Source organism: Callionymus lyra, chromosome 7, assembly GCF_982586985.1.
Source record: "Callionymus lyra chromosome 7, fCalLyr1.hap1.1, whole genome shotgun sequence".
Classification (NCBI taxonomy): domain Eukaryota; kingdom Metazoa; phylum Chordata; class Actinopteri; order Syngnathiformes; family Callionymidae; genus Callionymus; species Callionymus lyra.
The window spans coordinates 2,263,540-2,279,752 of NC_141824.1; the positions used below are offsets into that span (position 1 = coordinate 2,263,540).

Here is a 16,213-nt window from a genome sequence, read left to right on the forward strand (position 1 = left end):
ATGCTTGACCAATCACAGTAGAGTGGGTGTGGTTATGGTCAACAAGATTTAATCTCCAGAAAAACAAAGTGTTTTCAGTGGGCGGAGCTTAAGATCATTTTCTTATCAGTCAATATTTCAAAGAAAATAGAGTTTTGTACAAACAAACTGATGATACAATAGAGTCACACATCACAACAACACACACACACAGATGATGATACAATAGAGTCACACATCACAACAACACACACACACAGATGATACAATCGAGTCACACATCACAACAACACACACACACAGATGATGATACAATCGAGTCACACATCACAACAACACACACACAGATGATGATACAATAGAGTCACACATCACAACAACACACACACACACAGATGATACAATAGAGTCACACATCACAACAACACACACACACACACACACAGATGATACAATAGAGACACACATCACAACACACACAGATGATGATACAATAGAGTCACATCACAACAACACACACACACAGATGATACAATAGAGTCACACATCACAACAACACACACACACACACAGAGATGATACAATAGAGTCACACATCACAACAACACACACACACACAGATGATACAATAGAGTCACACATCACAACAACACACACACACAAACACAGATGATACAATAGAGTCACACATCACAACAACACACACACACAGATGATACAATAGAGTCACACATCACAACAACACACACACACACACACACACACACACAGATGATACAATAGAGACACACATCACAACTACACACACACTGATGACACAATAGAGACACACATCACAACAACACACACACCGATGATACAATAGTCACATCACAACAACACACACACACTGATACAATAGAGTCACCCATCACAACACACACACACACACATTAGTTGAACTTCAATATAAGAAACATTATCTACAGATCTACATGTATTTTTTGAAGAACAATCAGAGACAATAACGATTAATCGAACCTCCAAGAATAAAAAGACAATATTGAAATCAATCTTATTTTCAGGTTAAGGTTTTTGGCTCCTTTTGTGATTGAGTTTCAAACCATAAGGTTTTAAGTCATTTATGAATCGTTACTGGATTGTGTCAAATTGTGTTGTGAGAAAGATGTGACTGTAATGAAGAAACCCTGGTTCTCTCTATTACTCAAGAGTTGTGTCGCGTCATCATGAGATCATTAGAATGTAATAACAATGTGTGATGTTTGACCTGCAAGCTGTCCAGGGTGTCCCCTCCATCATGATCCTCAGGAGCTGGGTTAGGCTGCACTTCCTGTGGGATCCTGTAAAGCAGACTCTTCAAAAAATGTAGAAAATAAATACAACTAACATGTGCAGAAGTTTAATCTTATCCTTTATTCACGACTACTTTTATAACCCCATGTTTAGAGTTCCTTGAATGTTTATTTGTTCAAAACATAAACATTGAAACTATTTAACGTTTCTATACAGATATTCAGTGAAGTAGTTGGATAGTTTCTAGCTCGCCAAGCAAAGTGAAAATGATCAATATTAATATTGAAATATTGAAAGTAAACTTGATTTACGATATATTTATCCCGTCTTCCATGTTATTGTTCCATCTGATGATAAAATGCTAATGATGCTAACGTTAGCAAATAAAATTAGCTCAAATACTTACCTTTTACCTCAGAAGAATCCACAATAATGTATTAACCCTTAAAGAAACGTATTTATCTTATTCTATATCAAATAAATATCCCTCAATCACAAGTATATCATATGAACAAAGATCAGTTAAATAAATCAGCTGAAAGGTTGGTTGCTAACTGTTAGCATCAAACGAAAACATACATTTAAGAATTTTTTTTTTTTTAAATGGCGTTGATTCGAAGTAAAAAGATAAAAACACGACAAAATAAAAACGTTTCAAATAGAAAACAATACAATGGATACTTGTTTTGTTTGTGCATTTGTGGTTCCTCGTCTTGTTTCTTCACGATTACGGCTCAATAGACTCGTGGATTTATGGAGAACGATCGTCACTTTCAGCCTCTAAACACTCATTGAGAAAATGAATGCTTGGTGAAAAGATGTTTTCTTCAGGAGCTACGACCTGGTGTTTGTGATGCTGCTGGAGGTGAATCTAGGTTGACGGAGAGACGCGAGTCAACATCCATCAGTCGACGCCGGCGTCCTCGTGCCCCCAACAAACATCTGACACTAGCGCTGCCTTCGCTTATCAATTACTCACGACTCTTCGCTGCCAGCGGCTTCTTGCAGTTCGACAAAAGATATAAATGATGAATCTGCTGCACAGAAAATTAAATGATACACCTGCAACCCCAAGAATCTCTGGGATTGAATCAGAGAAACCATTTTTCACAGCGAGACGTTAGTTTAATTTGTATCAACTATTAGGAAGTGACAGAAAGACACCATTGTTTCAGGACTTGTTTCACGGAAATGTTATGTCAAACGGTTTTCGTTAGAAACTCGAGTTGCTCATTCAACTTACTAGGGTCACAGTCTTAAGATTAATATCACCCCTTCATTATCAGGGGTCTCCAAAACAGGCCTCAAAGGGTGGTGCAGGTTTTTGTTCCAACCGATGAAGCATGTGCAGTTTAACCAATGAGGTTTCAGCTGAAACAAGCGACAAACTGAATATTCTCTAGACTCCCATTTGGGTTAAAAGGAGTCTCGATTGGTTCGAACAAAAACCTTTGAGGACCGGGTTAGAGACCCCGATATATATGAACAGACAAGTAGATCAGTAAAGCGCTATAGCTAGTTTATAGCATTTTAAAGAGAATAAATGCATCTTTCAGTGACGATTATGACCACAAATTCATACCAAGTACAACATAATTCCAGCACAAAATGCATTATATTACTTAACACCAGTCGCGACGGGTACTTACATTAATTCAATTCAGTATTTTAACACATTTGTGAATTGTCACATTAGATATTTAAACTATTTAATCAGTTCATCCTAGGGCACCTTTGACCTTCTGATCATCCCTTTCCCATGATGAAGCAGTGTCACATGAACTCAGTAGGGGGCGCCCTTAAGTCAGAAGAAAAGGCTGTGAGCGTCAGTAAAATAAATGTTTGAGATCCGTCCAGTGAACTCTGAAAAGGTCAAAGCTTCATGACGTTTAATCAGCAATTCGCTAGAGATAGTCCCCGGACTGGATAATGTTCTGTACTGAGTAACTAAAGATTTCAAACATGTAAACAAACATCTTCAGCAACATTGAGAAAATGAATTGGAAAAAAAATGAAGCCATGGATCAGTTTTGTTTTTTTATTCATTTTTAATTACAAACAGGGAAACCTACAAGACAAGGGGAAGATACAAGTCAGTGGACAGAGTGACAGAAGGTAACCTGGTGTGTGGAGCTGCAGATGTACCTGATCATGCCTTCTCCTTTTCCTTCTCCTTCTTGTCCTTCTTGTCCTTCTCCTCCTCTGGAGCTGCACCAGCAGCAGCCTCCTCGTCACCTCCCTTGGTGTTACGAGTGTAGATGAGCTGAGCTCTGTGTTTGGACACCAGCTTGATCATGCCTGGGAAGACAGGAGTCGTTTAGAACCTGGTTCATTTTATTTTTGACTTTACACTAGACTCAGAAATTAGTAAAACATCACATTTCAATAAGTGGCAACATTTGTTCCAAATACTCTTTAGAATGTTGTACTCAAGGGCCATGTAATTTCTTATTCATTGAAGTCATGAATATTCTTAGGGTTCACACGCATTTGGTTGAGACTTTTGATCTTTTCATCCAACCTTCACCTTCAGGATTTGTGAAAAATCTAGTTTAAAAGGCCAAATATCACCTACATTTTCAGTTTGAGTAAAGAACACAGAATATTATTGTTCAAATGTAATTAAATAAGTCCTTGAGATTCAGTTGTGAATCAGGACTCGTTTCTTTCCCACTTCCATTTATATCACCAACAGATAAACCAGTGACACCTGCCACCATCCATGGTTTTGCACCGACTGTTCTTGCACCATTTTGTATTTTGTTTAATGTTTGTTCTTTCCCGTTTCCACAAAACAATTTCCTAGAGAACATTAAAAAAAGAGGGAGAAAAAGTTCAACTTGTATCGTTGATATACTTGGACTAAAGAACCTGGTTGTTAAAGTTTAAATTTGTTGACAAATACAAAACATTGTGTATTTTAATTGTAAAGTTTATACAAAAGTGAAGCCATAATATAAATAGTTGACTTTATTTAAGACGAATTATTAAGTATTGTCAATAAGGGTTTGTTTTACACGTCAGGGAAACGGTTGAATGACAAAAGTACTGATTCTTCTCTAAGGATTACCTTTGCTGAGCAGTTCCTGCAGAGCATTCCTGGCCAGAGAGCCACGAATCTTCAGCCTCTCAGACACGACCGCAGGTGTGATGAGTTTGTAGTTTGGGACCTCCTTGTACAACTTATCGTAGGTGGCCTTGTCGAAGAGGATCAGGTTGTTGAGCTTGTCCCTCACTTTTCCCTTGGACCACTTCTGCTCGGAGTCAAAGAACATGAAGATTGTCAGATATTTAAGTAACATTGAATAATAACCAAACGTACCTTCTTCTTGGCTTTGCCTCCGGACTTGTTGACTGGGTCCTTGTCCTTTTTGGACTTCCCAGAGTCCTTCTTCTTGTCTTGTTTAGGAGGCTACAAGGATAGCAGGAAAGACGACCATTAAAAAAAATATTAAAGCACCTTTGAATTTCTACCATCTTAGCGGTGATGAACGTCCGGCTGTACTAAACTATACAGACAAATAAAGGCCTCTCCACACACTGGTGTTGTGGGGTCAGTAGTAAGCATCATTTTCACAAATTCAGACAGTAATAAGTAAACAGTTGTGATATAGCGGTTTAACTGCATTAGCATCGCTGATGTTCAACCAGACCCAACATGAAGCATGGCAGAGCAGCGAAGCTAACTAGCTAGCCTGCTTTTTCACTTGAAAAATATCCCACAATTAACAGCTCAATTTACAATATGACAAAGGGTTTATATGCGTGTGGACTCTGGGGTTTATTTAGAATAATTTAATCTCATTATTAACGTCAGACTAACACGATTTGATCGTAGTTTAGCATCGACGTTACGCTCACCATGTTTCCTCGTCAAGATGTCGGAGCGAAAGGAAGTGCACCCGTGCAGAAGCCCCTTAGACAACCCGTTTATGCGGAAATGGAGAGCGAGGGATTCTGGGGGTTTGAGTTTACACGTAATTTCACGATTTACATTAGCAACCACGTTTTAACAGTATATGTAAATATAAATTAAAAAATATTATTGTATAGAATTCGTTAAGTTCTTTTTAACAAACAATGTCACATAATATATATTTTATGTTTACTGACATCTAGTGCTCAGGAGGTCTTGTGCAGGTGGATGTTGCGAAAAGAATGAAAGAAACCGTTTTTTAAATTGAAGTAACATGTTTAACATTTACGTCAATTCGGAAATCATTGGCATTTTAGTAAATTAATTAAATTAAATTAATAAATATTTTAGTTGTGAAGTTGGATCACGTGACCCTGGCTGTCACCTGAGCAAGGCGTAGCAACAAACATGGCGATCTTCAGTGTGTATGTGGTCAACAAAGCAGGAGGTTTAATTTATCAATATGACAACTATGTTCCGAGGACGGAGGTGGAGAAGACGTTCAGTTTCCCCCTGGATCTGGTGCTGAAGCATCACGACGAGAAAGTGGTCGTTTCGTTCGGACAGCGAGACGGAATACGAGGTAACTGAGTTAGCTTAGCAGTTAGCTTCAGTGTTAGCTTCAGTGTTAGCACGAGAAACAGCTGATAATACAGAGTAAATATGTGCTGAATACAAAACACTTTGAGCGTATTTAAGTTAATTTCATGAGGAAGATGCAACTAGCGTATTATTATTGCCTGGTAAACATCTATATTGAAACCATTCTTAAGTTTGAGAAAATGACAGTCAGATGTAAGTATTTTTAAAGTAGATTTATACGATGCTTAAGGATGATGTTTTCACCTTCATGTCAGCTATAGCATCATTAATCTATGACCAAGATAGTTAAAATATGATGTTTGTATCATTAATTTCTCTAAAAGTCTACTTTTTAATATTTGGTGCGATAGTAATAAACATCTTTTAAAACAGGTTCTACATCTGTCATTGGTTGTAACCTGGTCCATTTATTGATTTATAGCGTCATAAACCTGTCATCTTTGACAATGACACAAACATTATAACTAAAATATTACGTTTTAATGATCAATTTCTCTAAAACTCTTCATTCAAATTTTATATTTCACATCTTAAACTTGCCAATTAAAATGATCTGAAATCTATTAACAGGATGAAAATGCAAATAAGTTTTAAACAATTTGCTTAGTTTAGTTTTATGTTGCTGCTGATTAGTGATATTAATAATAATAGTAACATTTTTTATTTAGAGGCGTTTCCTCTGCACTCGAGGACGCCGTAGATAGAATTAAAACAGCCAAGCTTGAAAACAGATTAAATCATAATTGCAACATTTAGACACATTTAACCATAATTAAAACACAATATTCAGGTGCGATGAACAGATTTCAATAAATTTGTAATTTCAAATGATGAAATGCTCTGAGTTCAGGTGGTAAAGGGTTTTACAAATTGTGTGGCGACTGCCGTTGTTGACCAGATTCATGCAAAGAAGACAAAGTTTATGAAGGAACTGGGTAAATGAGTAAGAGTGAGGAGGTCAATTGTGAAATGAAAATGCCTCAAACTTGAATGTCGCACTCAAATCGACTCAATCGACGATCACTTGCAGCTCTGATGAATTATCAATCGGGCAAAGATTCCTTGTTAAACTTGTGTTTTGTTTCAGTGGGTCATGCAATTCTCTCGATCAACGGCGTGGACGTGATGGGGAAGAACACGGCGGAAGGAAAAGACATCCTGGAGTACCTGAAGGAGTCCTCCAACTATCCCGTGTCCATTCGGTTTGGAAGAGCTCGCCTCAGCTCCAATGAGAAGCTCATGCTGGCCTCCATGTTCCACTCGTAGGTTGACACTCTGACGACGGTTCTGCTCCAGCCTGAGCTTCTCTGGTTTCTTCTCCAGGTTGTTCGCGATCGGATCACAGCTCTCCCCGGAGGTCGGCAGCTCTGGGATTGAGATGTTGGAGACGGACATGTTCAAGCTTCACTGCTACCAGACTCTAACAGGTGCTTGATATATGTTCACCAACAGTCTGATGGTGTCGTTCCACAGCCTCTCACCAGTACTGTTCGTTCTTCCAGGTATAAAGTTCATCGTTCTAGCAGATCCACGCCAGTCTGGCATCGATGCTCTGCTGAGGAAGATTTATGAAATTTACTCTGACTTTGCCCTGAAGAATCCATTTTATTCCCTGGAAATGCCAATCAGGTACATGATCGAGATGAAAATTACCTTGTGTCACACTCGAGGCCCCAGTCATTTAATGTGGCCCGACAGCGTTCGTCTCAATATCAGATATTAGTGTTTAAAGATCAACTCTGGTGTCATGTAGTGAATGTTCTTCAAGTAACTTCAGTATCTTCATGACCATGTTTTACACTCATTACTTTATAAAGTTGCTCTGAAATCTGGACGAACGAGAGGTTACGAGAGTCCATTATGATGTAATAATGCCTTCACTTCTCCTCCAGCTGTAATCAAGCTTTGTTTATACGAGTCCCTTGGAGGTGGAGACCCATCGAGATTTAATCTCCAGAAAAACAGTGTTTTCAGTGGGCGGAGCTTAAGATAATTTTCTAATGTCAATATTTCATTATATACATTGACGTCCAATAAGAGTAAAACTGAAGTAGAAATAAAATAGAAATAAAATAATTTGATGGAGAACAAACGGGAAGAAAACTAGTTTAAAAACTCCAGAATTAAAATGACAACATCACAATCAGACTCATACTTCCTATTATAGACAGTTTGTTAAATATAAATTTTGTTTTGAATATGACCTTAATAGCTAAAATATTTTGGGTCCTAGTGTGATACGAGTCCCTGAATCAATGCAACTTCATATCATCTTGTTAATACAATCAGATCAACAGTTCTTCATTTGAAATATCATTCATTCAGTTATTCTGTGTTTAAAAATGAAGTGTATTAAGTCACATGAATCCTCTCTTCTGAACATTGCTCTTCAAACGTGTTCTTGTTTCAGGTGTGAACTCTTCGATCAGAACCTGAAGGGGTCGCTGGAGGTCGCAGAGAAAGCTGGGAACTTTGGATCTGGATCTTGAAGTTGGTTCAACTGATTCTCTGACCTGATATTTTATTTGCCGTGTCACGATACGATCCTCTTTGTAAATATGTTTTGTAAATACACCAAATAAACTTAAACAAAAACATGTGAAAAACAAAGTTAATTTATTCCAAAATCTGTTATAGTTGTATAAAAAAACAACATTTTTGTTCTTTTCTCATCATTACATGAAGAAGTCACATCACAAATAAACCATTTTTCTAAGTCCAGTCCAAAGAATACACTAGAACATCCTAACATTCTCCGGCCTCGCTCTACTCTGGCCAGTGGAACGTGGTCTCCGACAAAAGTCCAAAACACCTTTATTTAATCTTCCTTCTTGGATTTGTGACCCATCTTTGTCCGGATGTTACGCAGCAGAAAAAATCCCGCGGTCGTGACGAAACATGCGACCTCTGCGACCCAGAATGCCGTATCCCAACTGTAATGTTTGGCAATGGTGCTGAAGGGAAGTCCGGACAGGAATCCTCCCACTGGAAACAAACGCTGTTAGAGGTTCTGCAGATCCAGGATTGAACAATTTTACTGAAGAGTTGACTTTTTAACGGTAGCTTCATCTTTGTGCTCGGGTTATATATTTATTATTGATTGCCATGTTTGAGTGTTTTTCCAATCATTTTTAAATAGGTAAACATTAAATGAATGAATTTGATAACCCTCAGGTTCCTTCGTAACCATAGTTCTACGCTTGTGTCTGTCGCTGTGAGGCGCCTCAAGGGGTAACATGATGACAGCCTGTCGAGGGCTGAGCAAGCATGAAGTCAAGTGTCACTCACCATTGGCCATGAGAGCAACTATAGCATGTGACGTCCCACAGAGGTTGGAGGGGGCGCTCTCGTTGGCGATGACTCCAAACAAGGCTATTGGTCCGTAAGAGGAGAATCCAAAAATGGCCCCCAAGCTCAGAATCCAGGCCTGCACGGTGAAGCGGAATAAAAACACAGAACAGTTCTAGGATGACACTGGAGGTACCTGCGAGCTGTTGGCAGTCACGGTCACTCTGAACAGGTACATGCAGGCGCACATGGTCACCAGCATGAAGACCAGGATGGAGTGGCGAGGGTTGCCGTGGACCCTCAGACCTTGCTGCGTGAAAAGATACAAGCCAAGGTTCAGCAAGAGGAGGTTATTCAAGCTTCCTGCGAGTCTCCTGGTTCAAGGTTAAGAACATCTTTTCAGTGAGAATAATCTTTGTCGTCTGGTTCATGAAACCTCATCAACTGGTTCATGAAACCTCATCAACTGGTTCATGAAACCTCATCAACTGGTTCATGAAACCTCGTCAACTGGTTCATGAAACCTCATCAACTGGTTCATGAAACCTCATCAACTGGTTCATGAAACCTCGTCAACTGGTTCATGAAACCTCATCAACTGGTTCATGAAACCTCATCAACTGGTTCATGAAACCTCATCAACTGGTTCATGAAACCTCATCAACTGGTTCATGAAACCTCGTCAACTGGTTCATGAAGCCTCATCAACTGGTTCATGAAGCCTCATCAACTGGTTCATGAAACCTCATCAACTGGTTCATGAAACCTCATCAACTGGTTCATGAAACCTCATCAACTGGTTCATGAAGCCTCATCAACTGGTTCATGAAGCCTCATCAACTGGTTCATGAAACATCGTCAACTGGTTCATGAAGCCTCGTCAACTGGTTCATGAAACATCATCAACTGGTCCATGAAGCCTCATCAACTAGTTCATGAACCTTCGTCAACTGGTTCATGAAACCTCGTCAACTGGTTCATGAAACCTCATCAACTAGTTCATGAACCTTCGTCAACTGGTTCATGAAACCTCGTCAACTGGTTCATGAAACCTCATCAACTGGTTCATGAAGCCTCATCAACTGGTTCATGAAACCTCATCAACTGGTTCATGAAACCTCATCAACTGGTTCATGAAGCCTCATCAAATGGCTTATGAAACCTCATCAACTGGTTCATGAAACCTCATCAACTGGTTCATGAAACCTCATCAACTGGTTCACGAAACCTCGTCAACTGGTTCACGAAGCCTCGTCAACTGGTTCACGAAGCCTCGTCAACTGGTTCACGAAACATCGTCAACTGGTTCACGAAGCCTCGTCAACTGGTTCACGAAGCCTTGTCAACTGGTTCAGTGTTCGGAGCAACAGTTGTTCGAAACTCACCCTGGCCACTGCTTTGTCTGAGAAGTATCCTGCAGCCAGGCTCCCCAGCAGACCCCCGACCTCCAGAGCACTCATGTAGGAGCTGCCTGCGAAGAGGAGGATGGACTCAGAACAGATGCCGTCGATACAGATTCATCCAGCTCGTACCAAGGAGAGCGGACTGGCCCTTGTCCTGGATGAGGAACAGCTGACCCCAGTCCGTGCACACCGTCTTCACCCCGAAGACCACCAGGTAGGTGACGGATATGAGCCACAGGTAGGGGGAGAGGAGGAGCTCGGAGAGGCTGCTGGTGTCACCGGCGGCTCCTGGAACATGTCATGAGATCATCAGAATTGTTTGGTTCACACAAGTGGGTCACGGACGCTTTGCACAACACACGCATGTAGCATGTGAGGGGCACGCGGGGGTCAGAGTCCAGCCCACTGCTGACCTTTAGTCACCACTGAACAACACACCTGGTGACTGAACGACCGGCGTCAACATCTCACCTGCTTTGGTCTTCTTGACGACCACCTGGATGTTGCGCAGACCCACGTCCTGGGGCTCGTTCCTGATGAGCGTCAGGCAGACGAAGGACAGAACCACACAAGTCAACCCCGACACCGACAGAATGGTCCTCCAGCTGTAGCTCTGGGACAGAACCGTGGCCACGATGGGCCCGACGCTGCCGGCCAGGTTCATGCTGCAGGACAGCACCGACCACCAGGTCCCGAACTGAGACGGCTCGAACCACTGAGACGACAGAAGGTTTATGATGCGAGAGCGACGACAAGTGTTCCTGATATTAAACTAAGTCATTTATTTCATAAGTAGCACGAGCGTCATTCAAGTTATGCTAAATAAGAACATTTCGTCTTTACCTGCTTAGTTATTTTGTTAAGTTAAGAAAGATAATGTTTAGAAAATAAAGACATATATGAGTCTAAATAAAAGTCGTACGTATGTCAAAGGATCAATAGTGACACTGAATAAGAACAATGTTTATTTGTTTTGTTTTTTTATCTCATCTCGTCCTTTAAACCGTTTTTTATAGAATTTTTGTTTAGTTTACATCAAGCACGTATAACCGTAGGATTTTCAACCATAATACAATAAAAGTAATTATACTAATTATATTTTATTCATTTGTTTCAATCAGTTTCCGATCATTTGTACATTTTGAAACCATCGTACGTTCCAATTATAAACAATTCTGTTTTGCATACAATATATACAAAGACGACTACAATATATAACCTACACCTTGAAGTAAATAAAATGTGTATCTGGTCGATAATAAAGTGCCTAAAAAGGCTTCAAACTATTTTTCCTTCCACTCGACCCCGACAAGGAAGCAACTGTAAAAAAATTAGAAACGGAATAATGAAGTACATGAAGGATAAAATGATGTAAATAAAGTTAGAAATGAACAAAAGAAAACTTAATAAATGATTAGTCTCTTATTTGGAAACACAAATAAACAAAGGAGTGCGATATTCCTTCAGTCCACCTGCTGCTGAAGAAAGAAAACCTTCACAGATCTTCCCAGAAAACTTCATGAAAGTGCTTTTATCAGGATTAAAACTTCATTTTGACCACACATGGATCATCCTTCAAAGATTATAAAGACAGAAATAAACAAGTGGAAAAAGTGAAAACATTCTTGCATATCATTGAAACCACATGAGCTACTGCACACTTGTTGCATGATGGTCTTTATCCTTGTACCAGCAGTATTTATAACTATAATTATAATATAAATAAGTTATATTCACTTATTCATTGACCAAACTGAAGATACCATCAGAACATGAAGCTATTGTGAGATCTTACTTCAAAGACATTGTAAGTCTACCTTGCGAAGGATCCTCCCACAGGGAGGCCAACCGAAACCTTGACCCAGGCCATTGAGGAACCACAGGGCCGAGAAGGTGGCCACACTGGAGGACCAGGAGAAGACGATGTTGACGCCTCCCACCGCGAAGAGGCCGATGGAAAAGAGCCAGCGGGCACTGACCTGGTCGGAGAGGACGCCGCTGATGAACTTGCTGATAGCGTAGGCCAGAGACTGACTGCTGGTGATCAGGCCTGGTCGACAGAAGCTTCTGGGTCAGTCATGACGTGCCAAAACCAAGAGAACCGAACACGTACCGAGGTCGTCCTTGTCCAGCTGGACCTCCTGCATGATCGACGGCATCACGAACGAGAACGTCTTCCTGTTGAAGTAGTAGAGCGTGTAGCCCACGAACATGGCGGCGAAGATGGTGGTTCTGTAGTATCCGTAGCCGGCCATGACGACGACGTGTCTCACGAGAACGAGCAGAGAAATGAAGCGACTTCTGCTGCCTGCGGCTGTGAACTTTGCTTCAGGACTAGACGCACTCAAGGGGAGATGTGTTTGTAATCAGCGGGTTAATGGTCAACTTTGCAGCCCCGGAGCTGATGTTGTCAACCTCGTGCACGTCTGTCTCTGGAGCTCACATGTGTCGACAAACATCAGCTCGTCTTCTTGTCGCGTTTGTTCTTCTGTAGAGATGCAGCTTTTAATCCAAGAGGTCTCCAGATTATTCCCCGGACCATGAGGGGTCAGAAGAGCAGAGAGAGCTCTTCATCAGATCTGAACAATGTCTAAAATGAAAGTCAAAGAATTTATCTCCACTGTCCACGACCTTTGACAGGACAACTTTGATTAGCAGAAAAGACTTTCACAGGGAGGAGCTCTGACGTCCAGCAGAGACTCGAATGAGGGTCGCTTCCTCTTCGCAAAGAAAGTTGCCGGTTGAGGAAGTGTCGTGTGACCACATGTTTTAAAGCTGCGAGGACAAGAGATGAAATGAACCTTCAGAGATGAAGTGAACCTTCAGAGATGAAGTGAACCTTCAGAGATGAAGTGAACCTTCAGAGAGGAAGTGAACCTTCAGAGAGGAAAACTCTCTTGTCTTCAGAGCTTTTTGTCTCGTGCTGAAGCTCATTCTTAGCTCTTGACGTGGATATTTGATGTTATCACATTGTGTATTACGGGATGGTTGCAAAAGTACTCGCTGTGTTTGAGTCAAGACTGAAGAAAAATGGAAGGTGTAACTTCTATAAAAGGGTTGGATCAGGGACTGACAGAAGAAAAAAAGAAAGGCGGGAAGCAAAGCCCGAACCACTGATGGATTAAATTTCATTCGTAATAATATTTACTAGATTCAGATTCGGTTCATGTTGTTTTGACCCAACAATCCCAGTTTTGAAGTCTTAAATAATAGAATTTCACGTCAACAATCAAACAGAAATACCTGACGATAAAGGTGTCAGAATAATTTGATGGAAATGTTTGATGAGAGGACGATCAAGGATAGATCAAGATGGATGAGCCTCCAAGAATGAAACAAAAATAACAGACATTTTGGTGAATATACATTTGGTTCGGCTGCGACTGTTTATAGATCTTGGTTCTTGTGTGACTGAGATTCAAACCACTGATCAACAGGAAGTCCTGGTATCTATGACTTCCTGTCCTGCCTCTGATTGACCTGTACAGACTGTGTCAACGAAGGTCACATACACTTCCAAAGGTGTTCGCTTCATTCATTCTTTCTCTTCGTTTACTTTTCCTGCGTCTCCAACAGCTGATCACTGGCTCCTCTTATCACATGATCCTCCGTGATTATGTGAACCTACAGAACGTAGCTCGTTGTCAGGTTTAAATCTGTGTCATCGATCAGTTCTTCCTGGCAGACGTGCATCACTTCCCTCCTTCGCCCACACCTCCAGCTGTCAAGGTTCTTGTCAGAGTCACCAGATCCAAGATCTTCTACACATCTAGACTCGGCTACAACTGTCTCTTCAAAAATGTTCTTGTCTTCCTCCTTCTCTTCTATCATCATCTCTCTTTCTGTTTGTCTTCTTCGCTCCTTCTCACCGTCTCCCTTCCATCAGAGCCGGTCGCGGCCGTTGACTGAGTCGGGTTCTGTTCCAGGTTTCTGCCAACGTTCTTTTCTAACTCACGACATGAAATCTTTTCAAACATCTAAAACTGACGTTACAGTTTGTTATCATTAGGATTGTGTCGCAGCAGATCCTCAAAGGTAAATACAGAAGCGTTAAGATCACAGCTTTATTAGGACAAGAACATTTTCTACATTAGGATCCAAACATTATTATAGAGTTTTTACCTCGATAAAGAAATCCCCTTGAGAGACACTGAAGATTGACTGGTCAACTTGTAAGAGAGACGGTAATCGTCAGGTTAGATGTTCAATAAACCCAAAATATGTTTAAATAACAAAGAACATGAAGTTAAAGATCATTCTTCAGGCTTCCTCAACATGTTTATCTTGTGAATAAATCCTGTGTCTGTGCCGTTTTCAAGCATCTTGACCTGGTAATGAACGTTTCTGCTTCAGTATATCCTGCAGAATCTTCTCAGCCTGATGTCTTCACTAACCCTGCAGAATCTTCTCAGCCTGATGTCTTCACTGTGGTCTCTCTCATCTTGGCGGTTGTTGAAGCTTTAAGTTTCTCTGCGAGTTCTTGTGTCTGAACCTCCAGATCTCTGGCATTTCTGTCGCCCACCTTTCAGAGACAACTCTCTTCTGGAGCAGATTTGCTGCTGAGCCACAGAAAACATTTCACCTTTGAGATCCAGCAGAGCTTTGCTGAGAGCTTTGACTTGTTTATCCTTCTGTGAAAGTTGTTTTTTCAACTTCTCCACAAGCTTCTTGGCGTTGTTACTCGGCGAATGATCTGCCGCCTCCTTCTGAGACCTCAGCTCCAGCTGAAGGTTGCTTATCTTCATCTCCATCTGGCTCATCTGGTGGTGAAGGACCTCCGTCTGGACGGCGTGGTTCTTCTGGAGCTTGGACACGGTCTCCATGTGTTTCCTGACCTGAGATTTCATGGCGACTTGTTGCTCCTCCAGCTCCTCTGAGGCCAGCCTCTGCTTCTCCTTCAGCGCCGCCGCTGCCATGTCCTGCTCTCGGACGATGGCCTCCAGCTCTGCTAAGCGCCGCAGCTTCTGGGCCACTGGAGCGACGACGTGAGGCGGAGACTCCAGGCGACGATGCAACAGCCTCAGCTCCTCCTGGTGACTGTGGATGATCTTCTCCTGGTCTCCGATCAGCTGCGTGAGCTGGTCCTGGTACTTCTGTACGATGCTCTCTTTTTGCTTCAGTTGATTCTGGAGGTTCTTCACCGTCTGATAAGCGACCTTGAGCAATGGCGGACCATCCGTCAGACTCTCCTTACCCAAAACCACATTGAGTTTGTTCCTGATTTCAACAGGATCTTTCTGGAGGGTTTGCAGGACGTCGTCCAGAGTGCCCAGAAGATGATTGTTGTTCTCTTTTCCTCTGAGCTCCTGGTACAGTCCACCACAGTAGTCCCTCAGCAGGTCCATGACCTCGTCCTTGTTGCTCTCCTTCTCTTTCACCAGGCCCTGGAGACATTTCCTCAGCCCCAGTCGTTCTTTCTTCAGCTGTTCCACCTCTTTGGTGAGGATTTGATTGGCAGTCAGGTACTGCTGCTGTTTCAGTCGCTCGGCTCGAATGATTTCTTCAGCGTGACCTTCTGCCAGCTTCACCGCCCGCTCTGCTTCTGCTGCTCTCGCCTCGGCGGCTTCTAACTCCGAGCTCAGCCTCAGAGTCTGTCGGCGCTGTCTGGCCGACGACACGTCTCTCTTCTTGTGCCGGTGAGACGCCAGTTTGTGCTTCTCCGTCGACACTTCTCCGAGGTAAGAGTCCTGATGAAGCCACTCGTTCACTCTTTGCTGCCGACTGGTGTCAT

The 16,213-nt window shown here is 41.7% G+C and overlaps 3 protein-coding genes across 3 annotated transcripts; 1 reads left to right on the forward strand and 2 right to left on the reverse strand.

The window, feature by feature from the left end:
* Positions 1–3,296: 3,296 nt before the first annotated feature.
* Positions 3,297–5,223, reverse strand: rps25 (ribosomal protein S25). Its single transcript, XM_087795703.1, has 5 exons — positions 5,134–5,223; positions 4,595–4,684; positions 4,343–4,526; positions 3,418–3,570; positions 3,297–3,340 (listed from the first exon to the last, which is right to left on the reverse strand). The coding sequence occupies exons 1-4, from the start codon at positions 5,134–5,136 to the stop codon at positions 3,422–3,424; spliced, it is 426 nt and encodes a 141-aa protein (XP_087651829.1). The 5' UTR covers positions 5,137–5,223; the 3' UTR covers positions 3,297–3,340; positions 3,418–3,421.
* A 364-nt stretch (positions 5,224–5,587) lies between these two features.
* trappc4 (trafficking protein particle complex subunit 4) lies at positions 5,588–8,401 on the forward strand. Its single transcript, XM_087795978.1, has 5 exons — positions 5,588–5,771; positions 6,879–7,053; positions 7,115–7,218; positions 7,294–7,420; positions 8,202–8,401. The coding sequence occupies exons 1-5, from the start codon at positions 5,597–5,599 to the stop codon at positions 8,278–8,280; spliced, it is 660 nt and encodes a 219-aa protein (XP_087652104.1). The 5' UTR covers positions 5,588–5,596; the 3' UTR covers positions 8,281–8,401.
* Positions 8,402–8,425: 24 nt separating this feature from the next.
* Positions 8,426–13,068, reverse strand: slc37a4a (solute carrier family 37 member 4a). The gene is made up of 8 exons (XM_087795976.1): positions 12,596–13,068; positions 12,300–12,532; positions 10,954–11,197; positions 10,612–10,770; positions 10,465–10,550; positions 9,276–9,389; positions 9,080–9,218; positions 8,426–8,776 (listed from the first exon to the last, which is right to left on the reverse strand). Exons 1-8 carry the CDS (start codon positions 12,735–12,737, stop codon positions 8,610–8,612), a joined length of 1,284 nt encoding a protein of 427 aa, XP_087652102.1. The 5' UTR covers positions 12,738–13,068; the 3' UTR covers positions 8,426–8,609.
* Positions 13,069–16,213: the final 3,145 nt, after the last annotated feature.